The sequence below is a fragment of the Ochotona princeps genome, chromosome 9, assembly GCF_030435755.1.
Source record: "Ochotona princeps isolate mOchPri1 chromosome 9, mOchPri1.hap1, whole genome shotgun sequence".
NCBI classification, from domain to species: Eukaryota; Metazoa; Chordata; class Mammalia; order Lagomorpha; family Ochotonidae; genus Ochotona; species Ochotona princeps.
In genome coordinates this window covers 30,753,889-30,779,071 of record NC_080840.1, presented here as the reverse complement: position 1 = coordinate 30,779,071, position 25,183 = coordinate 30,753,889, and the positions used below count along the sequence as shown (strand labels likewise).

At 40.2% G+C, this 25,183-nt stretch overlaps 1 protein-coding gene across 6 annotated transcripts in view; it reads right to left on the bottom strand.

Annotated features, from left to right (window-relative positions):
- Positions 1–25,183, bottom strand: part of UBR5 (ubiquitin protein ligase E3 component n-recognin 5) — a 137,387-nt gene that overhangs the window by 32,857 nt on the left and 79,347 nt on the right. For 5 of the 6 annotated variants that reach the window (XM_058668563.1, XM_058668565.1, XM_058668567.1 and 2 more), the window contains 18 exons: positions 24,432–24,616; positions 21,936–22,045; positions 20,747–20,859; positions 19,152–19,292; positions 18,944–19,055; positions 18,557–18,711; positions 18,087–18,284; positions 13,057–13,267; positions 11,877–12,003; positions 7,976–8,127; positions 7,473–7,568; positions 7,044–7,167; positions 5,720–5,817; positions 4,808–4,956; positions 2,443–2,534; positions 1,172–1,524; positions 970–1,096; positions 756–885 (listed from right to left, as the gene is read on the bottom strand). In XM_058668563.1, coding sequence (XP_058524546.1) covers positions 756–885; positions 970–1,096; positions 1,172–1,524; positions 2,443–2,534; positions 4,808–4,956; positions 5,720–5,817; positions 7,044–7,167; positions 7,473–7,568; positions 7,976–8,127; positions 11,877–12,003; positions 13,057–13,267; positions 18,087–18,284; positions 18,557–18,711; positions 18,944–19,055; positions 19,152–19,292; positions 20,747–20,859; positions 21,936–22,045; positions 24,432–24,616 — 2,673 coding nt within the window. The remainder of the gene's footprint in view (positions 1–755; positions 886–969; positions 1,097–1,171; positions 1,525–2,442; positions 2,535–4,807; positions 4,957–5,719; positions 5,818–7,043; positions 7,168–7,472; positions 7,569–7,975; positions 8,128–11,876; positions 12,004–13,056; positions 13,268–18,086; positions 18,285–18,556; positions 18,712–18,943; positions 19,056–19,151; positions 19,293–20,746; positions 20,860–21,935; positions 22,046–24,431; positions 24,617–25,183) is intronic. The other variant, XM_058668566.1, reaches the window with a different exon arrangement.

Genomic DNA, 25,183 nt, shown 5'->3' with positions numbered 1-25,183 from the left:
GTTTTTTGAAAAACTATATTATCTTTAGGAGATTCATCAAAACAGCAAAGTAGTTTCAAATAATTATGTAAAGAAATTCATGATCCTATCTCACCCGGTATACCATGAATATTTTTCTATAGATGGTCTATTGCGCAAATATTAATGATACACAACACCTAATTTCATACTGTATTTTTAATTTTTAAAAATGTTATGATAATCTGTATTTTTAAGTTGTCACATTACATTTTATTAACTGATTGAGTAAACTTAGTTAACAACTTACTAATAACAGATTCATACAATACATTACCACAACATGACCTATTTTTCCTCAGACTGCATACTTATGATAGGTGTTCAGGGCAATGTGACATTTTTAGTTGTTTTCAGAAGAGAACCAAAAATCCATGCCTCCCCAGTTGACGTGACTGTATTCTTTAACCATAACCTCTACAGCACTAAGTTTAACGATGTAAATTCTCTAATTTTACAGTGAAAACGGTATTTGAAAAAAATACATATTTTTAGAAGGCATTAAGTTTCTAGTAATTTTAGACATTAGTCCAAAAGTTTACATATTGTTCTATTATTCTGATGTTTTAAAGTTTTTATTCAGGATGAAAAGAACTCCTGAGACATAAAAATCATCCCCACCATGCCATTCCTCAGAGTGTACCAGCACTTGGGGTTTGGATAGAAAAACAAATAACGATGCTAGCTAAAGAACAGCCTCCTTTTCATATATTTGTAATACAGCTCAAGAGACTTACCAAAATATCAGCTGTACACTTGACAATAAGGCAATGAGTGAAACAGTCCAAACGAATTGTGCCACTTTGCTGATTGAGGTATACTTGTTCTTCTGGCAAAAGATGGCCTATCCTACTGCTGGCACTAAGACTGGAAGGCAAAAAAAAAGAATGCATTGCAATCTTTCTCTGATACAGGAAGGAAAAAAACTGAAAAATTTCAATGAATACATACGGGTCTTTATTTTCCTGTGACCCAAACATAATCATAGACTTCAAGGCATTCCAGTCCTGTAGAACACGTTCCAGTGCCAGCTGGGCAAATCGTGGAGGCTCTAAATCATGATCAGGCATATCGGAATCTGCAGGGAAACAGTGAGTTAGACCAAAGCAAACAGCTTCCTTCCATCAAGGTCCCACCCAACAGGGTGACTCACCCTCAGGACTGGCTGTTTTCCGATTCCGGTCCTCCCTGATGCGAGGTGGCCTGTACTGGCAGTGCTCCACTGTCTGCCTTGCGACTGTCTGCACCAGAAACAGCAGGAGGTGCTCGCCCCTGGAGGACAGAACACGAGTGTTAAGCAGGGAAAATGTCACTCGGAAGTGCTGAACACTTCCCTTGTGTGTCTGAAACCCTACTTGCCTGCTATTTGGCAGAGTGACCAGATTAGTCGCCGTGAGCAGGCGATAGAGCAGATCAAGACGAGCAGACTTCTGTCCGGCAATTAGAGTTTTACACTTACATTTCTCCCAACAGTCACAATAAGCTGTTGGTGATGTCCGTTTTAGTCTAGAAGGAATTCATATATGGGAACAAAAACAAACTTGTAAAAGAGTAACATCAAATTTTAAACGAGAAAGTTTATGTAACAAAAAAAACCCCACAAAATACCCATAAATTAAGTAACCTGAAATGACCTGGGGCAATTAATGCAGATTCTTACAGGTAGATAGTTCATTCTTACATCCGCAAGCAGGAATATGAACACTGATAAGAAAGGACTCTCTTATCCATCCTAAGTACCCAAACCTAGCATCAAGCCTAATGAAGCAACCAGCCTACTGACTGCACTTAATCAAAAAGAAGACACACACTTTTAGATGTATAGATAAGGAACACAAGAATGTTTGAAAAAATTTTAAAGAAGCCTCAAAGCAAACTGCCAGTAACATCAACAGTTCAGTAGCCATTTCCACTTGACGTTCTACTGGTGATAGTGCTGGTGCTAGTGCAAGTGTATCTCACTATCTCTCAGGCCTGTGACAATGAACAGGATTAGCTACAATAATGACTGCAGGATGAGATATTACTACGAATGACTTAAGAAACCTATTACGTACAGTGTATATATCCACACCCATCTGCATCAGGGTAACCGTAATATTGCGGCAGATCTAACTCACAGGAGGCCTGAGGCCTTCACTGCACAACAAGCAAAAACACTCCATACACGCTACTTACACAACTAACTGACCCACAGTCACTGTTTCTTAGCCCATTATCTTATAGTTAATTGAGCAGGACTAAAACAGAACCACTAACAAAAAAACTCAAAAGACACTTTAAACTGAGAACATTTTGATGTATAAAATGAGAATGGGGGAAACTCGGGAAACATCAATTTTCTCAGTTATACAATTACCACATGACTTAACAAAAATTTGATACAAAATGTTTTATAAGACAAAAAATTGGCACTGTACTCACTTGCAATCATGACCTTTATGACAAACCCTCGCACATTCTGTACAACAACAGAGTGATTCCAGTAACCCACAAGTTCGACACTCAAAGATATCCTACAATGAAGAGTTCACGTTTAAACGTATTTTTTTTAAGTATGAATGTAAATCACCACAATAATTACTTTTGGTATTCTCTATACCATTTAAATTATAATAAAGTGACTGTTCTTTGTTAAGTAACAAATTACAAAAATTTTATTGTAAGTTTACATGTATACTTACAATTTTATTATAAGTTTACATATATATATATATATATAGCAGATAGACATTAAACATTCAGTTTCTTTGAAAGGCAGAGAGACAAGCGAGACGCAGAGGAGAGAGAATAAAAAGGAAATGGGGAGAGGGAGAGAGAGAGAGAGAGAGAGAATGTTGCATCCTCTGGTACACTCCCCAAATGGATGAGCTAAGCCAAGCTGCATAAGGAGCCAGGAGCTTCTCAGGATTTCCCATGTGAGATAGCTGAGAACCTGGGTCATCTGCTGGTTTCCTAATCACATTCACAGGCAACTGGATAGGAAGTAGAGCAGCTGGTTCACGAACTAGGACTCATGAGATGCTGCAGCTACACACATTTGCTTAACCATTATGCCACAGTCCCAGCCCCCACAATAAACATTTATGCTATTGTATTATCAACAGGACAAAAATAACTTATATCACCTGCCTCAAAAGGTTATAGTTAGCAAATCTTTTACCAAGGGCTGTGAGGTTGGACATTAGGCACAATGGTTAAAACCCAACTTGGGACACTCAAATCTGTTGTCTGAGAGGCTGGGTTTCAATTCCTGCTCCACCACTTAGCTAAGCTCCTTGTTAATTCTTCCTGAGAAAGAAATAGCAACTGACACCAAAAGTACTTGGGGTTCCTGCCATCCACGTGGAAGAGGACTGGGTTCAGCGCTGTGGACACAGCCTGGCCTGACCCTGGCTGCCGTGAGCACTTAGGGAATCAAAGAGCAGATGGAAGAACTCTGTTCATCTCGCTATTGGCTTGTCTTTCAAATTTAATAAAAATATTTAAATATTTACAATAAAATGGACATCCTACAGTAGTATTTAAAATAAGAAACTCACTCTGTTATGTTGTGGCATACTAAATTAAGCCTATGCATGGCCTAGCATGGTAGCATAGCAGCTGAAGTCCTCGCCTTGAACACGCTGGGATCCTGTATGGGCGCTGGTTCGTGTCCTGGCTACCCTGCTTCCCATCCAGCTCCCTGCTTATGGCCTGGGAAAGCAGTCTAAGATGTCCCAAAGCCTTGGGTCTTACACCAGCGTGGGAGACCTGGAAAAAGTTCCTGGCTCCTGTCTTCAGATCAGCACAGTACTGGCCGTTGTGGCCACTTGCAGAGTGAATCTTTGAACACATCTTCCTCTCTGTCTTCCCTCCTTTCCATATATCTGACTTTGTAATAAAAATAAATAAATCTTTAAAAAAAAAAAAAGAAAAAGAAAGAAAGAAAGCCTATACAGGCGGCGGCAGCATCCCATGTGGTTGCCAGGTTGAGTTCTGGCTGCGCCATGTCTGATTCAGCTCCTTGCTGATGTGCTCAGGAGAGCAGCAGAGGATGGCCTTGGTTCTGTGCTCATATGGGAAACTGGGAAGAATCTCCTGGTTCCTGGTTTCAGACCAGCCTGCTTCACGCCAAATGGGAAGTGAACCAGCAGATGAAGAGCTCTCAACGTGTCTCTTTTTCCCTCTCTGTGTAACTCTGCCTTTCAAAAAACAGTCTTGGGGCCCGGCACAGTGGCCTAGCGGCTAAAGTCCTCGCCTTGAACGCCCCGGGATCCCACATGGGCGCCGGTTCTAATCCCAGCAGCTCCACTTCCCATCCAGCTCCCTGCTTGTGGCCTGGGAAAGCAGTCAAGGACGGCCCAAAGCTTTGGGACCCTGCACCCGCGTGGGAGACCCGGAAGAGGTTCCAGGTTCCTGGCTTTGGATTGGCGCGCACCGGCCGTTGCGGCTCACTTGGGGAGTGAATCATGGGACGGAAGATCTTCCTCTCTGTCTCTCCTCTCTGTATATCTGACTTTGTAATAAAATAAATTAATCTTTTAAAAAAAAAGTCTTAAAAAGTTTCTTGAAAAAAAAAATAAGAACTGTGGATCAGTGCACAGTGAAGACTATTATCTTTTCACAGCTGTCATATTTAATTTGCTAATCAATTTAGAAATTAAACCTAGACGAACTATAAGTGGAGAATGTAATCACTCAGCATAAAATGAATATCAAAATTGTAGTACCGAAGCCGAAAACTTTAACTCTAGTGATGACCAAAAACAAAAGGCAGCATAAAACCAAGGACAGGTATCGTACTCACCTGGTTGATGTGCTCTGCTCCAGTCCAGGTGAAACTGCAGGTGTCATTACAACACAGGACATACAAAGGAGAGTCATCAGGGTTGGTCCCTGATGGACAAACCATTCCCATAAATACGTCTTCTTCTTTTTCACTTGAGGATACTTCAGCTACAACGATTAAGAATACAGCAGTTCATCTATTATGAAAGAACTTAGGCACAATCATACACTACTTTCCTGAAATGGAAAAAATCTTAAAATTGAAGTTTTACAAATGAGAAATTACTATTTTTAAACCAAGTCAAAGTCAGTGTACAAAGAAAAAAAAAAACAATTCTGCAGACAAGAGATGCAAAGCATGATTAAACCACAGGCACCTATGAGGGTAGGGGACACACACCACACATCAACCATCTGCATGCTTAGCACCGTGCACCAGACTAGTCAGTCCATCTCAGAAATAATTTATCGGTAGTGTTTTTTAAATTCTTACTTTTAAAAATTCAACTGTCTCAACAAAGCATGGCAAAAACTGATGTTCCTTCATGCACCCATTGAACAGAAATTACTCTCAGAAATAACTATAAGACATCTTTTCTGCCTATTCTTGCCACAAACTTTTATCACTACCACCGATTTAGCACTAGAAGGTTCTATACTTATTCAGTAATCTGTACTTTCAATGTATTTAACAATATACATTAGAGATATTTTTTAAAATCTTTCAAAAAATTCATAGCTGTTTCCTCATGTAAAGTTAAAAAATACATGGTACTTGAAAAAACTATAAACACATGATGAATTTCACAGAAAGAATTGCCTCAAAGTTTCCAATCAGTTACATCCTTTACATATTAACAATTTGAATAATCTTTCATAAAGAATATTTATTTCTGCAAAATAACTCATTTAGGACTTGTAACTTAATTACCTTTTGCAATTTTCTGGGCTGTTTCTAAGATGGTAATTGCAGCAGGGTAAGCTCGGCCACTTACAGCTGACATAAATGGAGTCATCCCTCTTGCATCCCTAAGTTGAAAAAAATTGTACATAAAAATATTAAGTATAGGGGCCAGAACTCTGGTGATATATATCAAACAACATGGAATACCGGCATCCCAAATGGGACCCAGTTTGAGACCTAGCTTCTTCACTTCCAATCCAACTACCTGCCAAGTACCTGGGAAAGCAAAAGATTAAAAGTGCTTGGCCCCTGTCATCCACGTCGGAAACCCCGAACAAGCTCTTCACTTCAGAGTGGCCATCCCTGGCCATTGCAGACAGTTGGGCTCTCTGCATTCCTACTTTGCGTTGCAGATACATAAATAAAACTTTAAAATATATATCTATTGATTGTTACAACCCTTCTGATGATAAAACAAACACCTATTTACATTACAAAATAATTATTCTGTAATCTTTTCAAAATACATAAACATGCACCCTGATCAACCTAAGGTAAACAAGGAGGCATGGCCAGTGCTATGGCATAGTGCATAGAGGCATTATCTACAACAATGGCTATTTATTCCCTGACTTTCCTACAACAGAACTCCCTGCTAACACACCTGGGGAAGTAGTAAAAGATGGCCTACATGCTTGGAGCCCTGCCACCAACACCCACGTGGCTGACCCTAACGGAGTTCACACATCTGCTGCTGCCCTGCTGCCCTCTCTGCCCACACAAATGAGTGGATTCCTCTTTCCATCTGCCTCCCCAGCACTGCATGAGCCGCGGAGCAATGGGAAAGGAAGGGCCCTGTCCGGGACCCCTGCACGTGGTGCTCTGGACTTCAGGTCTCACGGGCAGTCTAGGCTACCAGGTGAACCGGGTTAAGTGGCTCTGGTGGCTTTGGGATGAGCACCCAGTGATGAACATTTTGGCACAACAAATTAACTCTCTGCATGTGACACTAGCACCCCCTAATTACTGAAGGCCCCTACCACCCAAGTGGGAGATCAGTATGGACTCCCTAGGTCCTGGCTTTGGCCTGGCCTAATCCCAGCTGCTGTGGCCATTTGGGGAGTGAAGTAGCTGACAGATTTCTCTATCCCCTCCTTTTTTCTAAACATATAAAGCACCCCTACCCCCAAAAAACTACCCACTCAAGAAAGAAAAGTGGCCAAAAGAATACAATACTACATTCTAGTAAACTAAATTCACATAACTGCTCTTTACATATCAGAATATCAATTTAAACACTAACGTTCCCTAAGCTTAATCTTCCCACATACAGTATATGAAATTTTCTTACTTAGCAGAGAGGAGTTCCCGAAGATAGGGCTGAAGAACCGAACTGTCACATAATAATTTTAATATAAAATGTGCGTTTGCTTTTCGGTCCTTGGATTCTACTACAGAAGGCTCTGTGGAAGGCCCTGCAAGGAAGCAGACCCACTGAATACCTCCAATGCTGACCACGGCAGAGTAAACACCCCCATCAACACGCCAAGCCCAACCCCACCATTAGCAACAAACTCATCTCACCAATCTCATCTCTACATCTATGCACATACATACCGGACATTTTCACTGACATACGGAAGATAATTCAGATAGTTAACTGCTTTTCGAGGAAAGAAAAGTCTCCTCCACATACAGTGCAGATCCAAAGAACCCTACATCCAAAGTGTGTCCTTCTTCTTCCAAATGCCCAGACAAAAGAGTACACACAGACTCTTACCTGGAATGGTGGAGGTGCTGGGTCCTTGACCAGTGCCAGTTGCTGCTGTGGTAAGAGATCCCACAGCGGGGGCCAGGATAAAATCAATGTCACCATCTTTCAGTAAACAGAACAGCAGGATGTACATCATTATAGGCAACATAGTTCTAACATGTGCTTTTAACTGGCCTTAAGGCTTTTCTCTGCAAGCCAAAGGTCAAAGTGGACAGATACTTAAGAGAACAAGTCTTCTCCAAACTCTAAGAGAAGGAATCTGCTAAGCAAATTATTGACACATCTTAATGTATTACCGATAAAGGCACTCTAGCTTACCGTAAAGGAGGTACCTGATCAAAGATTCTTGAATTTTAATGCTTAAAATATATGCTCCTTAGACAAAATGTTCATAAAATAATGTGCTACTTTGAAACACTGCAAATTTCTACATATTAACTAAAATACTCAATTACTTCTCTTTCATAAGCATGTCTTTTGGTTGCAAACAAAGTAAAAGCAGATCTTACCAGGATCCATGGCAGGAGGGTCAGGAACCCAACTAGGGGGCGCGATGGGGGGAGAGACTGGATCCTGATGGTCACTGGATGAAGCTCCAGCTTCATGTCTACCAAGACCAGCGGCTCGCAGCGATCGTCTCATCATCTCTCGTAATCTCAAACTACAAGAACATGGACAAAACCAGAGTTCACTATCACGTGCACAAGGAACAGAAAGGAGCACAGAAACTATTCATCTGAAAGATCAAAGCATGTTCTACAAATACACACGCCAGGCAAAGGAAGTGAAGTACAAAGGCCAATTCCGGAACCACAGAGTAGGTCAGTGAGGGACAGGCATGAAGCTGGGGCCACTAGCACCCAGTCCAGCAGGAAGCCCACTGTATGAGGCTCCCACACAAACTTACAGCACAGGGAACAAAAGTTGTGATGAAATAAGATTAGAAATAATCGCTCATACAGTACAGACATATGAACAGCTAAACACTTAACAGAAGGCTTTCTGGCCCTTTTTCATAAATGCTAAGAATTAAGTGTAATAATAGACATACTGATTAGCACAAAACACACAGTTACCCTAATTCAATCCCTTTTCTGTGATCTCAGAAACCCACACAATAAGTTTTGAAACAAAGACCAATTTAGATTCATTGTTTATACAAAAAAAATTTATTTTTTCAACATACAACTTTTTCTCCAAGAAATTAATGAATGAAACTAGAGCTTATAAAATACGTCATTAGATTGTCTGGGCATGATGTTCTACTGTTATTGAGGAAGCACTACTATACAGGTGTGCGTATCACTAAAAAGAAATCATCACACAGAGACTTCGGCAGGAGAACAAGTGCCTAGCTACCTACACCGAAGTCTATACCTTGGAATAAAAGCTTCCAAAAGCTACAAACATATCGAATTGACAGTAATTAAGAGAGCACATAAGGCAAATCCCTTTACTTAGCCACAATTTTAAAGTTTCTGAATGGGTAAGATACTCCATTTTAAGGGCTGGACATCACATAAAGGACTGTATTCTCTCATGCAGTCTTAATTCCAAAGACATGACATCTGATACGTAAGACCTAACCCCTTAGGTAAACATAATCTGTGTAAATTAGGTAGTTTGAGAGATATTGTTATCACTTCAATCACTGGTTTAATTAATTATTTAAGCTAAGTGGAATTGTGATTTTCCATGTCAATACATTTTCAATTTTGTAAGAAAAATAACTTCTGTATTCATGAAACGCTCTCTTGCAGGAACTATTTAAAGGAACACATCCATTTCCTAAACCTTACTTACGATGTACATATGGGAATAAAACATTCTGGAAGATTCAGCCAAGAACATTTTAATGTCTCAACACATTAGCTAATACAGTACTGCTGAAAGTTACCTATGGATAATTCTTTTTAAATTACTGATGTCTTCTTATCCCCATTTTAGAAATTTGAGTTCAAGAGTTTATAATGTGAACAGGAGCAAACGGTGACTATTTCAGTCAAGGTCACGTCCCTGTCCAAAGAGATCACCCAGAGAAAAAGGCAAGTATCTTCCCAGTAACAGTGCCTGTTCACACTGTGATGTTTCTACATCGTTTCAATTAAGCTCGACACAAGCATTTGGTATCCTTTTGTGTCGCACTCAAAACACACAACAGTGAGAAAATTCATCAGTAATTGGGAGGTACTATTAATGACCTGAAAATAAATGCTTACACCAGGGTCCCAAAGTCAATGCCTACTGGGTCAGAAAGATAAAATAAATGAATAAAGGGCAGACAGGTGTGAAAAATATGGAAAATTAGAGGCATACCTGCTCATGTAAAGGCATTCAAATGAAAGAAAAAAGTTTCTAACAATGCATTGAACAAAATATATATGGGGTATTTATCAACCTCTAACTTAAAGTAGATTAAGAATAAATGAAGATAAAAATTGAGACCATAGTCTCATCTTGAACTTGCAAGCTCCCAACTTTGTTGCTGTCATGTAGTCAATTCAATATTAAAGGAGGGGGTCATTCCTTTTCACTTTTAAAATTGTCCTTAACCTCTTCTCTTCATTAGGTCTTGGGACCATTTTTAAGTACAATGCCCAGCTCCTCATACAGATTCTTAAAAAATAAAAAACAAAAAACAAAAAAGAAAATTATTCTTCAAGATGCCGTACACAATTCATGAAGATTCACCTGTATCCTCATGGCTGAGGACAACACTGAGGAGATACCACCTTGGCGGCTAAGATTCAGAGTTTTGACATTTCTTCGTACAGGCTTGCCTGGAGTCATCGTGTTTTCTGACAATATGGAAGAAGTCAAGGATGATGTAACTTCCTCTTTGTAAGCACGTAATATCCATGCTACAGAAGCCTTAGAATCCAGTCATGTTCAAACATAACACTGTGACAAAAAAGCGAAGGTCATGTGTCTCCCAGATTAACAATCTCTAGCGTACATACACCTGCAATCAGATGCACCAATCAAGCTCTCCACTAAGTCTGCCCTTGGAACTCGGGAACTATTCAGCCATTTTACGAAACTTCTGAGTCAAATCACCATCTGAAGGCATTTAACAGTACTCCATTCAATATTGAGTTGTGAGCTTACAGCTCACGTGAGTATGAATCCCAGCCTGCATACTCATCAAGGGGCATCGCCTATAAAATCCATTGTAGGCTAGAGCAGGGTGTCACTTGAGTGAAGCAGTCTGTGGACTTCCTACTGCCGGGCGAGGTAATAAGGCTCCTGTGCTTTCAGCTGATCAATCGGCAGCCCTGAGTTTGAACTGGTTAAGAGCACTGCAGTGAAATCTTCGGCAAATTCCTCAAAGGAGCTTACTTGCAAATTATTTCTGTGAGCAACACATCACCCACTCTTGAAGCTCCTTTTAGTCTTTGCCTTCAAAATAATCCTTACATGAACAAAAGATGGCAGCACTGGCATTGGACCAACCATATCAGAGTCCAACTGGATTTGCACCTGTAATTTCCCTGAGAAAATAAAATACCTGAAATAATCCAGACACTAATTTCTTCACGAAGAATTTAAACTTCTTTGCACTTTGATCACTTTGCCTACCTGGTGTCATCCCAAATAAGTAAGCTGGTAGTGCTTTACCTAATGCTTTAGTAATTTTTAAATTAAAATTTGGCCACCCATACAGATGAGATTAATCAAAAACTTGAAAATGTTTTTAAACATAAGAAGCTATCAACCTAGAAGCCTTCTCTGTACCCATTTCTGATTAATAATTTCTAAAGGGAAAGATGAATATGTAATAGAAACCAGGCAAGGAGAGTTTTTAAGACTTCACAGCCTATCACATTAGCACAGAGTGTGAGCAGTGCTTCCATTCATGAGAGGTCAGTGATAGAATTTTTGTTCTCTCTAGAACGATAACCTGAATCATTTATACTTATCAACTAGTGAAACATCGATTCTTAATGTGTTGTAAATGTGTTAATGTCCTTCCCACAACTCCGAAAACCTGAAAATTTTAACACTAAGCAATCAAAATGCATCACCAACTTTTCACTTCGCCCCAGATCATTAAGACATCTGTGAAACTGACCTAAAATAAAAGGTAGAGGTTCTATTACTTTATTACTTATTCTCCAATTAAAGAAAATAACTTCATAGGAAGCAAGAGTAATAAAATCAGAACACATTGGAAAAATTAAACTATTTGTGTAAATTATGTTGAATTTCTGTAAAGTTTCAGGGCCTAATGTTCTAGATTTGAATTGTAGTTATTATCTGATATTTTTTCCATGGTGTTATTGAAGGAGCCAAAAACAAATCAAAGACAACCCATCAATTCATGCAGAAGATAAGTAAGAGAGAGACACTGCTTTCTGTACGTGTATTTCTTTTTTTCTCGTTTAACTTTCCTGGTAAAAACCACATTACCTTCGGCTACTCGATGATCCAGCCCGGTTACCTGGGCCATTACTTGAAACAACTGAGATTGCATTAGCAATGGCCTCAACAGCAGAAAGCCGATCTGCAAATGTATTTCTTTCAGAGCGTTCTGCTTCTGAAAGACAAAAGAAATCAGAACCAATTTAAACCTCAAAAATAGCTAAGGTCATCAAATGCAGATTCATACATGCACTGGTGCTCTAAGCCACACACTGATTCATTTTTCCTCCTGATTAACCAGCTGATTCATTTTTCCTCCTGAGTGTCAGATTTAAAAAGACTGAACTATGTGGTCCAGTATAATAGCCTAGTGGCTGAATCCGCGCCTTGCATCCACCAGGATCGCATGTGGGTACTGGTTCATGTTCCAGCTGCTCCACTTCCCATCTGGCTCCCTGGGAAAGCAGTAGAGGATGACCTTGGGACCCTGCACCTGTGTGGGAGACCCAAAAGAGGTTCCTGGCTCAGATCATCCCAGTTCTGGTCACTGCAGCCACTTAGGGAGTAAATCAGCAGACAGAAGATCTCTCTGTATATCCACATTTCCAATAAAAATAAATGAATCTTAAAAAAACAAACAATGACTTCTAACATGTGATTTATGTCCTCATTCAGATTTTACTTCCCAGTCTCCAAAGGTCAACAAATAAGGTCATTAACAAGTAAAGAAGTGCATCTTTTGGTACAGTGAGTTAAGGGGTAAAGCACAGCTTGGGATCTATGCATCTCATATCAGAGAACAGATCTGGATCCCCATTACTCACTTCCAACCATTTTCCCAGGTTAAGGCCTAGGAAGCAATGGCTGATACCTCAAGGAGTTCCTATTCTCCATGTGGGAGATGAAGATTGAGTTCTTTACCCTAACCCAGCCCTTGCTATTATGGCCATTTGGTGAGCAAATTAGTAGATGGAAGATATCTTCTTTTTTCACTTTGACTTTCAAATAAATAAATTAACCTTTAAAAATAAATTTAAAATTTCGAAGAGAATTAAAGACAGAAGAAAACATGAATGAGAAATTCTGCTGCTGCTACATATCCATCCTGGCAGGAGTTCAGGAAATCTTACCTTCTGACAGACAAAAATCAAAAATTTTACAAACTACATGAAACTACACATATTCTTTAGACTGACTTTGCCTTAGGTCAAAAAAGTCTTAACCTTACCCTCTTCTTCTTTTGTTTCCTTATTGCTGGTTGGAAAGCAAACTGACACACAAGCATGCAAAATGTTTCTGTTTCCATCGCATCTGTGGCTGATGAAGGTCTGTATCAGCTGTAGATTCTGCTCTAACAGAAGGGCTTGCTCCAGATTCATAAGATACTGACGACAGGCCTCATAGTCACAGCGCAGGATATGCTGCATTAAGGTTTGTTTCTGTACTCAGACAAATGAGAGAGGAAAGTGTCAATGGAATTTGAATACCACATTACAAACATTCTCACAGTCAAAACCACAGCTGCAAGTAAGAAAGTGTAATTTTAGGTTGGCATGGCCAAAGGAAGCAACATAAAGAGGTGTAGCACAGTCAACATCAGGAAAGCAGCAACAGCAAAAGCATCGTGGACAAGAGTGGCTGGATGTACCTTTGGACCATGGTATATGTACCTTTGGACCATGGTTCACAACATGTAAGCACTGAATTAGAATTCAATTAATCCTGTTAATGAACTAAACAAAGACAAATTTTATCTCACACTTATTATCATCCTCTTATGCTCTCAAATGTTACATTCTACTTAAATTTGTGAAAACCAAAGCCCTCACCACCCCAGCAAGCATGACAAGCTAATTCCCAAAGGTGACAATGTACTTAATTGTCAATACATCACTATCTGACAAACATCCTGAGCACGCAAAGGAGTTCAAATGCACCGCATGAACCGAATTTATGTAATAACAACCATATCTTTTAAAATAGGTTTGCTTGTTTTAACTCAAACTAGAAACTTAAAAAGAAAGAGGAGATGGGAAAAGTATGAGTACAAAGACAAATACACTTGAACTTGTCCCCTTCCCCCGGCACCAGAAAACTGCCAACAAAATAAAAACTCTATCTATCCTCCCTGAAGAGAAGTAGGAAGTAAAAGTGGGTGGGGAAAGGAATGGGAGTGGAAGTGTCTCCATAAGCAGAAACATTTACCTCCCAGGGCCATTCTGGCTCTGAGGAAACCATCCAGCTCCAATTCATGCTGGAACACAAAATACTAGATTTGCAAACAGGGGAACTTATATGTATATACTCATTAGTATCTGAAAAAGACTCTAAAAACAAAGGCCCATAAAAATGAACCTACTGCGTTACACAGTGAGATAATAAAACAGACCTGAAGGTATCAGCCAGTCACCTGGCTAGACACAGTCAAAGCACAGGAAGCTCCCACCCAAAACGCTAGTATATCAAACTACAAATAGAGTACCACACTCAGCTGGGTGGCACACCACTGCTGTACTCTGTATTGGTCACTTACTCATACAAAAAGGAAATAGTATATATTATATATCATATATATGATATATATATATCATATGATATATCATATGATATATATATCATATATGATATATATATATCATGATATAATAGATATATTATATATACAACATTATATATAATATACCTGATTATATAATATAATGTTATATATAAAGCCTGCAATCTGCTATGCGATAGGCCCTGTCTGAGGCACATAGACAGTGATCAGACACTTCACCGCCACATATGACCCGAAGACACAATCCATCCCTAACCCTGTGAGGCTGACACAGGGGTCAGGCAATTAAATGCCTAACTTTAGTGTACGATATATGGATAAAGGCGGCTGTGGGTTAAAAAAAAGTACAACAGACAACAACAATAAATGGTGACAAAAGGACTCAGCAACAAATTCCAGGTCACAGGGCATGCAATGAACTAGAGATGTAAAATGGGTTCAAAAAGGGGAGTCGAATATTCTCACGAAGTGCGTTAAAGAGCCTAATTTTATCAGACCTATCTTTTTTTTCTTTTTTAAATAAAAACTGAAAGGCTGGGTTCAGAAACATCTATTTTTGGGCCCGGCGGCGTGGCCTAGCCACTAAAGTTCTCGCCTTGAAAGCCCTGGGATCCCATATGGGTGCCGGTTCTAATCCCAGCAGCTCCACTTCCCTTCCAGCTCCCTGCTTGTGGCCTGGGAAAGCAGTCGAGGACGGCCCAATGCTTTGGGACCCTGCACCCGCGTGGGAGACCCGGAAGAGGTTCCTGGTTCCCGGCATCGGATCGGGGCGCATCGGCCCGTTGCGGCTCACTTGGGGAGTGAATCATCGAACGGAAGATCTTCCTCTCTGTCTCTCCTCCTCTGTGTATATCTGGCTGTAATAAAAAATGAATAAATCTTTAAAAAAAAAAAAGAAAGAAAGAAACATATCTATTTTTACATGCTGGTAACCAATCAAGAACTTTGGAATGATCTGAAGCATATTTCAAAGATGTCAGGTTGAGCACACAGTCACTCCTTATCCTTCCTTACCTGTACAGTTTGGGACAGTTTATAACTAAAGATAAACCAACATACATGTCAACAACACAGGGAACTCTCAGGAACACCTGAAGTTGTCTTCTTTCAAGCTAGTTCTACAAAGTTTGTTAGGGTAGCCACTTGTATAGGGGATAGAGTGACTGGAATCGCAATTCCAGCTTCCTGTTAATCTGCTGTACCCAGGGAGGTGGCAGGTGATGCTAATGAGGCTGGGTCTGTGACTTGATGTGGGACACCAAGATTGAGTCCCAGGTTCGGAGTTTCAGCCTGACTTTGTCCAAGCTGTTATGGGCATTTAGGCAGTAAACCAAACAAGAGATCAACATCCTGCCCACCCTCACTTCTTTCAAGTAAATTATAAAAAAAAAAAAAAAAACACTTTTTAAATTGGGGGAGCAGTGCCATAATAAAGCAGGCTAGGCCTCCGCCTATAGCTCCAGCATCCCATATAAATGTCAATTTGTGCACAGGCTGCTCCATTTCCAATCCAGCTCCCTGCTTGTGACCTGGGAAAGCAACAGAGATTTGGCTCCAGTCCTTGAACCTCTGCACCCACATGGAAGACCCGGAACAAGCTCCTGGTTCCTGGCTTCAGACTGAACAAGCTCCAGCCCTTGCAGCCATTTGGCGAGTGAACAAGCAGATGCCAGATCTCTTTTCTTCTCCTTCTGTAAAATTTACCTTCCAAAAATAAAGAAAACTTAAAAGAAGAGTTTGCTAGTCACCTCCAATCTATTAAGGGTTTTAAGTCCCTGTTAAGCCACACTTTACTTTTTATAGAAAACTTTCCAGTTCCTTATCTCCCATTCTCTGCAAAGTTCACACTAATCAGTTTCATTTTTACTGTCAACAATGACCTAGACTGGAGCGAAATCCAAGAGACTCAATACACAGCAGACCCAATCTTTAGCATCATTTAGCATTAGCTGATTACCTGCTGTATTCATCCTGACACATACTACTTCCGGACACTCGTGACCACAACTGTCCTCCAACTCTTGCAGATAACCCTTCTGGCTCTCCTGTGCCAGATGTCAAACTTCTACCATCCCGACACAACTGCCAGGACTATTCTCACAACTCAGTCCGTGGACTTCCTCTTCTCTACTACACCAATGACCTCATTCAGTGTCCGATTACTTTAGGTAGCAGCTCCACGTGCTTCCCAGCAGTCCCCAGCTCCCCTTGGTCTTTGGACTCTTACTATCTACGTTTCTCTCACCCCAGCTTCTCTTTCACCCTGTTGCTTCCTGTAACTGAAATCCTATATCAAGCCATCAGGAAGCCTCCTTGGTTATGTATCAAAATATAACTAATAGGGTTCATCACGGTAGCCTAGCAGCTAAAGTCCTTGTCTTGCATACGCTGGAATCCCGTATATGCACCAGTTATAATCCCGGTAGCCCCACTTCCCATCCAGCTCACTGCTTGTGGCCTGGGAAAGCAGGTGAGGACGGCCCAAAGCCTTGGGACCCTGCACCCGCGTGGGAGATCCAGAAGAGGCTCCGGGCTCCTGGCTTCAGATCAGCTCAGCTCCAGCCATTGCAGCCACTTGGAGAGTAAATCAGTGGACAGAAGATCTTTCTCTCTCTCTCTCCTCGTCTATGTATACTTGACTTTCCATTAAAAATAAAGAAATCATTAATACATATTTTATATAACTAGTAAAACTCGCATTGGAATCACTTTCCACTCAGAACTGCCTCCTGGCCAAGTTGCTACCATATCCCACACAGATTATTTTAACAGCTCCTTAACCTGTCTCTGTGATTTCACCCTAACCTCCTAGTAAACCCAGCATGTCACATCAACAGGTATCCTTTTAAACCGCATCAATCTTCATTCAGCTTGCTCCAACAGCTTCCATCACTGAGAGTTCTACATTTACTATTCAACCACAATACATTCAAAACGAATCTTCTTCCCTTACAAACAGCTTTCTCCTGCTATATTTCTTCTCTAACATCATCCACCATTAACTGGGAAGCTTTTAAACTCCTTCCTTCAATCTATTGGTGGCATCCAGTTACACCACACTTTTATACATTCCATTTCCTTAAGATCTCTAAAATTTGTAAGAGTTCAACCTAGGTTATTTGTTTGTTTTTGGTTTGACTTAAATTATTATCTGTTAAGATGTTTAAATTTCTATTTTCTAGTAACCAATTCCCAAAAGCTCACTCACCACAGTTAATCTTTTTAGAAAAGCTGATTGTGCCACTTACCTGCTCTACAGTACCCCCTTCTAGCTTTCAAGCAAAGCGCCTGTCCTTTGGGGTTACCAGGCAAGGCACCCTACGATGTCTCTCTCCATATCAATTGCTCCTCATTGACCCAAACAACTCCTACATTCCCCATCAAGAGGATGTACACATTCTCCCAACATTTTAGAGAATCACAAGGGGTACTTGATGCCCTGAAGACATTTCCTGCCCTCACCCATATACATCAATAAAGGTTCAGCCCACATTTCACTATTGCCTCAAGAAGCAGTGAGTCAGACCCCTCCCCTGCAGCCTCTCATAGCTTTGTGCTTGCCTTTTGCAAACAGAATTATGTTATAACCACTGATCCATTTCTGTAATCCCAGACGATTGTTAGACAATGAATGTTGTATCCTTAGACTTTAGCAATGTCTTTTGAACCAAATTTTTAAGTATTTTCAAAAGTCAGATTACCTCCACAGCCATGATGATAATAGCAGCTTTCTTTTTGATTGTTGAATTGGCAGGAAGATTTACTAAAGAATGCACACCCATTCCAAGACTACTAATAGGGGGAAGGTCAAGCCAGTCAGGATCTCTTATTCCTCCCATGCAATCTTTAGCCATTGGATAAATAGTACCATTTCCATCTCGAAGAATAATAGGAGATTCCTATATATAATAAAGGGAAAATAAAAACAATATGCTTTGATACGGCTACATATCAAAACCTCCTGACTTTTACAACAGTTTACTAATTTCCTTAGCAGATGTTAGTAGTAATACTGATCAAATAAGAAACTCTCTGTAAGAAACATTAAATAACCCAAGTTCTTTAATAGTTTGCTAAGAAACAAACTAGAAAAAAAAAAAAAAAAAAAAACCCGACCTTCACAAAAGTGAGTGTTGCTCCAACAACTTTCAAAAGCAAAAATGAGATTTACCTGTCCAGCAGTAAAAATGGCTACATTCCTTTCATTCTGACCAAGAAAGGCAATGCTGCTTGTAGGAAAATTATTTTCCTGTTCCGCTTTTCCCGTAGCGAGATCAAAGATACAGTACCGGACCCAATTTCCGGTCTTCAGAACAGCATGCACACCTGGAGAAGCAGTAGACACGGAAACAGATATTGCTACACATCTGTATCTCAAACAAGTACTGAGTAACTCATCACACATCTCTTTCCAGATGTGTAAATTAATTCAAACATTTTCTTCCAAAATGGGACAGGCGGGGGAACAAAAACTATCAAGAGTCCAAGATGTTTAAGCATAATCCCATGTATCGCCTAAGTATTAGCAGGGTAGAGTAAAAAAGAATCAAATCTTCACCTTTGGAATCAACATTCACTGCTAATATTTCTGTTTTTTCAGGTATACAGAGTTTTTTAGGAGTCCTTTGGAAACAGTCTGGAACTTTTGGAGTTCCACCAGTTTTCACAACCTGAAAGATACAAAAAGAAATTTCCTCTTAAATTCCTGGGAAGACAACTTAAGGAGTCAGCCCCATGTTCTCCTGCTCCATGGCTCCTCGCCATACCTGCAGCTCATCAATTCTAAGTAGCCTGCAGTCCTGCAGAAGAGACGAAGGGTCGGCATCTGGACCAGAGCTTGGACAGCTTGCATTACTAGATGTTCCTGGAAACTTGACAGCAACATAGGCACCATCCACTTTTAACACCTGGAAACACAAAGAAATCCAGTAAACAGTAATAAAAGCTTACATGGAATCAACATCAGAAGGATTTAATTCCTTATACGAGAGTGCTTGTTCAATGACAACAAAGTTATAAAATTCACCAAGTAAAACTCACAGAAGTTTTACTGTTGATGTCTATATCCAGGGCTCATTTTCTCCAGAAAAGCTGACCTGAACAGCCAGACTTTACAACCTGTGAATGCCCTACAACCCACTGGAAAAGGTGAACAGAAGCCAAAAACATCTATCTGGGTGACAATGGTAACGTTCAATGAAGCACCTCTCGGTGACTACTGAGTAGCTGAAATTAAGTTAAGGTGACTGAGGACCTAACTTTTTGAAGCTATTTCACTTTAGTAAATGTAAACAGCCACATACATGGCTAGGAGGCACTGCTCAACACAGGACAGGGCCAGCAAGGCTTCAAGGGACAAACACAAGCCCTAAAAGCTGGGGCACTAAACTTCACCGAGCTATTATTTTAACACATCTAATTTGGAGCCAGTGAAATCACACTTAATAAGAAAGGCTTTAATGGATCACCAGCTCTTTGCTTTAATTCTAGAAACTGGGGCCGGCATCATGGCCTACAGGATCCCACATTCCATCCAGCTCCCTACCTGAGGCCTGGGAAAGTAGTCAAGCACAGCCCAAAGCCTTTAGACCCTGCATCCACTGGGAGACCAAGAAGAACTCCTGGCTTCAGACCAGCTCATTTCTGGCCATTGCAGCCACTTGAGGAGTGAATCACGGGATGGAAGATCTTCCTTTCCATCTCCTCCTCTCTATATATCTGACTTTGCAATAAAAAGAAATAAAGCTTTAAAAAAGTTTAGAAACTAATGGGCAATCAGGGGAAAAGCCTTTACTCTGCAGACTCTAGTACAGCTCCACACTGCACCATGCAAATTAAAGCTGAAACCAAGGGCATTTCAGCTCACGGCCTCTACATACTTGGGATTCTGAGCAGACAAAACCTTTTTTAGGAGGAAGAAAGAAGGAAAAAAAAAAAACAGATTTATGTAACCAGAGTGCTACATTCTTTCAGTGTTAAGGGTGAATGCTAAATTCTTAAACATCAAAAAATCACGTATTTTTAAATAGCATCCTTGAATATTAAAGTTATGTATGTACCTCTATGCAACTTTTCAATAAATCTAATATTATTCCAAATTGACACGCCTTTTCTCTTATGAAAACAAAAAGCCATAAAAGTTCAGTGTGAAACATCATCTCTTGACCGGGCAGGGACAGTGATGGAGAGGGCAGAGCTGCAGTTGATTCAGGCAGGGGACTAAGTTAACTAACCCCTGCCCTGGATACATGTCAACAACCCAGGCAGACTGCCTGCACAGCACTCACTGACCTTAAAGGCTGGTAGAACTGGCACCATCCTACTCCTGCTAGCAATAAACTCTAAGATGTTTGCAACAAACCTTGCCAACAGGGACATTCTTAACGTCTTCCACAAAGACGACCTCCCGAAGAGACCACTGCTCTTCGTTCACCTTTTCCTCTTCTTTCGGGGCAGGGGTCGACCGGCGACGTTCTTAGACAACAACAAAATGGTAAGTACCAAAAAAAAAATGGGAAAGACTTTATAAAGTTCTTCTACGCATAAAAGTTGCTCATTTTTAAAGGGACACATAGCTGAGGTTTCTAGATAAAATATTCATGAACAAAAAAAAAAAATTCATGTACAATGGCTTTCGGGACTGCAGTTTTATGACTTTTTTTTTTTTTACCTCAAATAAACTCAAGTAAAGAAACTGCAACCATTAAAGTCTCCCTGTACTAACACCACTGTTAAAATATAGATAGATAGATAGATAGACAGATGGATAGATTGATTCTCTTTGGACTCACTTTGGGTGACCAAACCAAAGTCTAAAGAGAAGACAAAGATGTTCTCTCCTCTCCTAACTACCATGAAGCCAAAAAACTTGTAAATTTTCACTTCCTCCCATGTCACATGGATGCTGGTCTGAATTCCAGCCATTACTATTCTGATCCAGTTCCTTCCAATTGCCTGGGAGAGCAGCCAAAGGTGACCTAAGTGCTTGGGCCCCTACCACTCATGTGGGAGACACAGAAGAAGCTCCTGTCTTCAGCCTGACCTAGCGCTGGCTACTACAGCCAACCTCAGAATGAACCAGAAGATGGAAGATGTGTCTCACCCTCTTACTACATTAACTCTTTCAAATAAATCAATAAACTACACTATAAAACAAATTCATTTTGAGTAGTTTTTTAAATCTTTGGATCCATGGTGCACTAGCAAGTCTAGGCTTCTGAATCCTAGAAACCTGAGCAAAGTTGCGAGCACACCATAGTCAATTTACAGAGTCTAAACAAAAAGAGGCAAGCACTCGAGCTAGAGGCACATAATTTCCTTCCACAACTGTAATGAATTTTAGTATTACACTCAACAATGTACAAACTATTTTCCAATTTAAGTAAAACTGAAAAAGAAAAACTATTTAATAAATAGGCTGTGTGTGTGTGTGTGTGTGTGTGTGTGTGTGTTCTGTTTTTAATGGCAAGAACTGCATTCAGTATGAAAGAAACTGAACACAGCTCTCTAGGCTGCTACTCCAGGCACTGGGTACTGGACATAAAACTTACTATATGGCATTGAGGCGCTGCTGGCAATGGAGGATGCATCACTGCACGTGGAAGCTGGGGAGGGGGGAGGACCCATTTCCGTTTTCACGGGCTCCTGCTTACTTTCAGGCCTGAGACAAAAATTAAGGTTATCCTTACAATTAGGAAAATCACGTAAAAGATGCTTGGCAAATAGAGCGTATTTTCAAAAACCACTTTATTGTCATAAAGAAGAAATATTAAAAATTTTAGCTAAAAGGCATGTATCTAAGACTCAAGATACTGAAAATAGTATAAGATTAATGCTTTCAAACAACATTTTAACAAAGTAAAATATATCATACATAACAGGACAATAAGTTAACCATCACCTAGGAACAACAAAAGTCACATAGGATTTTGCAATATAACTTTATCATAAGCCACCTGAACATATTTCACACTAGAATACTGACACAGAAATGAAATTAAACTAAAAGAAAAAAAAATTCAACTACTTATTAATTCCTCAGTTCAAAGAAGGAACTGTAATCACACAGGCAAAAAAAAGAATTTATAAATTAATACAGTAACAGCATTGATAAACTCACGGGTGTCAGCACAGCAGTACAGTAAGTTAAGCCACCACTTGCAACACTAGCACCCACCATGAGAATACCAGTTCACGTCCTAGCTACCCCACTTCTGACCCAGCTACCTACTAATGTGCCTGGGAAAGCAGTGGAAGAAGGATGCTTGGGCTGTTGCCACTCCCATGGAAAGTCTGAGAAAGTCCCAGGACCCCAGCTTCAGCCTGATCCAGTCTTAGCTGCTGCAGCCATCTGGGGAGCAAACAATGGCTGGAAGACTGATCTCACCCTCCCTCTCCATCCCCTCCCTTCCTGCCATTCTTGTACTCTGCTTAGAAAAGAAATAAATCTTTAGTAAACCATGCTTTTTGGCCCAAAGTGATAGCCTGCATGCACCAGAATCCCATATCGGTGCCAGTAGGTGTCCCGGCAGCTCCACTTCCCTTCCAAGTCCCTTCTCATGGCCTGGGAAAGCAGTTGAGGACAGCCCAAAGCCTTGGGACCCTGCACCCACATGGGAGACCTGGAAGAAGCTCCTGGCTCCTAGATTTGGATTGGCTAAGCTTCAGTTGTTGCAGCCAATTGGGGAGTGAACTAACAGAAAATCTTTCTCTCTCTGTCTCCTTTCCTTCTATCTGTATATCTCTTTCTAATAAAAATAAAATAAATAATGTCAATATCCCATATGGGTGCCATGTCCAACAGCTCCAGCTGTTCCACTTCCATCCAGCTCCCTGCTTGTGGCCTGGGAAAGCAGGTGAGGACGGCCCAAAGCCTTGGCACACTGCACCCGCATGGGAGACCCAGAAGAAGCTACTGGCTTCTGTCCTGCCTAGCACTGGACACTGTAGCCCTTTGGGGAGTGAACCAGCAGATGAAATACCTTTCTCTATGTAATTCTGCCTTTTAAATAAATAAAATAAAAACTTACTAATTACTTTTTAACTTTAAATTTACAAAGCAAAAATTGCGAGGTAATAGAGTTCCAACATACCATCCACTCCATTTCCCTTATTACATTTCATATTAGTATATTTATCACAAAGGTTAATGAACTATACCCAGCTTCCATAAACTTTTTTGTCTCAAGATTTATTTTATTTTTATCGGAGAGTCAGATATACAGAGAGAGGGAGAGACAGAAGAACTCCAATGATTCACTCCATAAGCAGCCGCAACAGCCAAAACTAAGCCAATCTGAAGCCAGGAACCAAAAGCTTCATCTGGGTCTCCCACGTGGGTGCAGGGTCCCAAGGCTTTGGGCTGTCCTCGACTGCTTTGCCAGCAGCCAGGCACTCTGCCTAGGTCTCCTGCATGGATAGCAGGCACCCAAGCCCTTGGGCCATTTTCTGCTGCAGGAAGCAGGAAATGGTATGTGGCTATAATCCACTACACCATAACACTCAACCCTCCCACATTTTTAAAATCCAAATTCCCTCTCTCTCTCCTATCCCTTCCAGTCTCTAACCAACAACATTCTGGGTTCGGAAGGTTTCCATGTTTTCATTCAATTTAGCTCCAATATGTAATGGAGAATATGCATTTATTTCACTGTATCTGGCTTACTGAATTCAACATGGTTTCAAGCAGTTCTAATCACTCTGTTACAAATAACAAGATTTATTTTTTCTCATATAGCTGAGTAAAATTCCACTGTGTGTATACGTATCTAACACATAGTCAATATTTCTGCTGAATGAGTATTTCTGCTACTGTGAACAGCATTACGACTCTAACAAAAGGTGGATCATAAACTGCCATTTATTTCACTTTTTCAGATATTTCAAAGCCCCTCCATATAAATATTAAGCAAGCTTAAAATAGAAAAAGATTATTCTCTATTTGTATATCGATATATATTTAATTTTAAGTTTTTCTTTACTAATCCCATTCACATGTACATCCAATAAGGAAATAATTTTAAAAAAGGTTAGGACACAGTACTTACTTAGTTTCTGTAGTTTTGCTAGCTTTTTCCATGCTTTTCAAGCTCTCAGGAGATCTAAGTTGAAATCTACAGCTATCATTCATATTCCAAACTGACTCCATTAACACACCAACTTTAGGAATTCCAGCACTAATTGAAAATGCAACTGCTCCAGCATGATAAAGAGGATTATTTCTTAAGCATACCTGAGAAAAAAAACAAAATCACCACAAAGATGAAGTTGTTTTAGACAAAACAACATTGTTTCAAATGCGTGCCAGGGCAATACAAATACTGCTTCCTAGCATGTACACTCTTATAAAAGCCGAAAGGCTAAATACATACTGACTTATTAAAGAGCTGTCAAAATTGTCATCATATGTGCTAAAAATTCATTACTAGCTTCAGTAACACCAAGTTTCCTGTAACTTTAAACCATTGTTTTAGTCAATCATGTTATTCAAAAGAATCTGTAACTTCATTACTATCAATGATTACTTCTCCTGGAAGATGTATTTTTTGTTAACCAGAAACTCTCTTCATACTATATTTTCCCTTATAAATTAAAAAAAAAAAAAAATGAGTAAGTAGACACCAGTGTTGGGAATTCTCTCACAGAAGTAACCTGCGATCATCCTTTGGAAAAAAAAAAAATCAACGGCCTCTCAGATGGCAACTACCAGATCAGGTGCGGTAGCCTAGTGGCTAAAATCCTCACCTTGCATGTGCCGGGATCCAACATGCATGCCGGTTCTAATCCTGGCAGCCCTGCT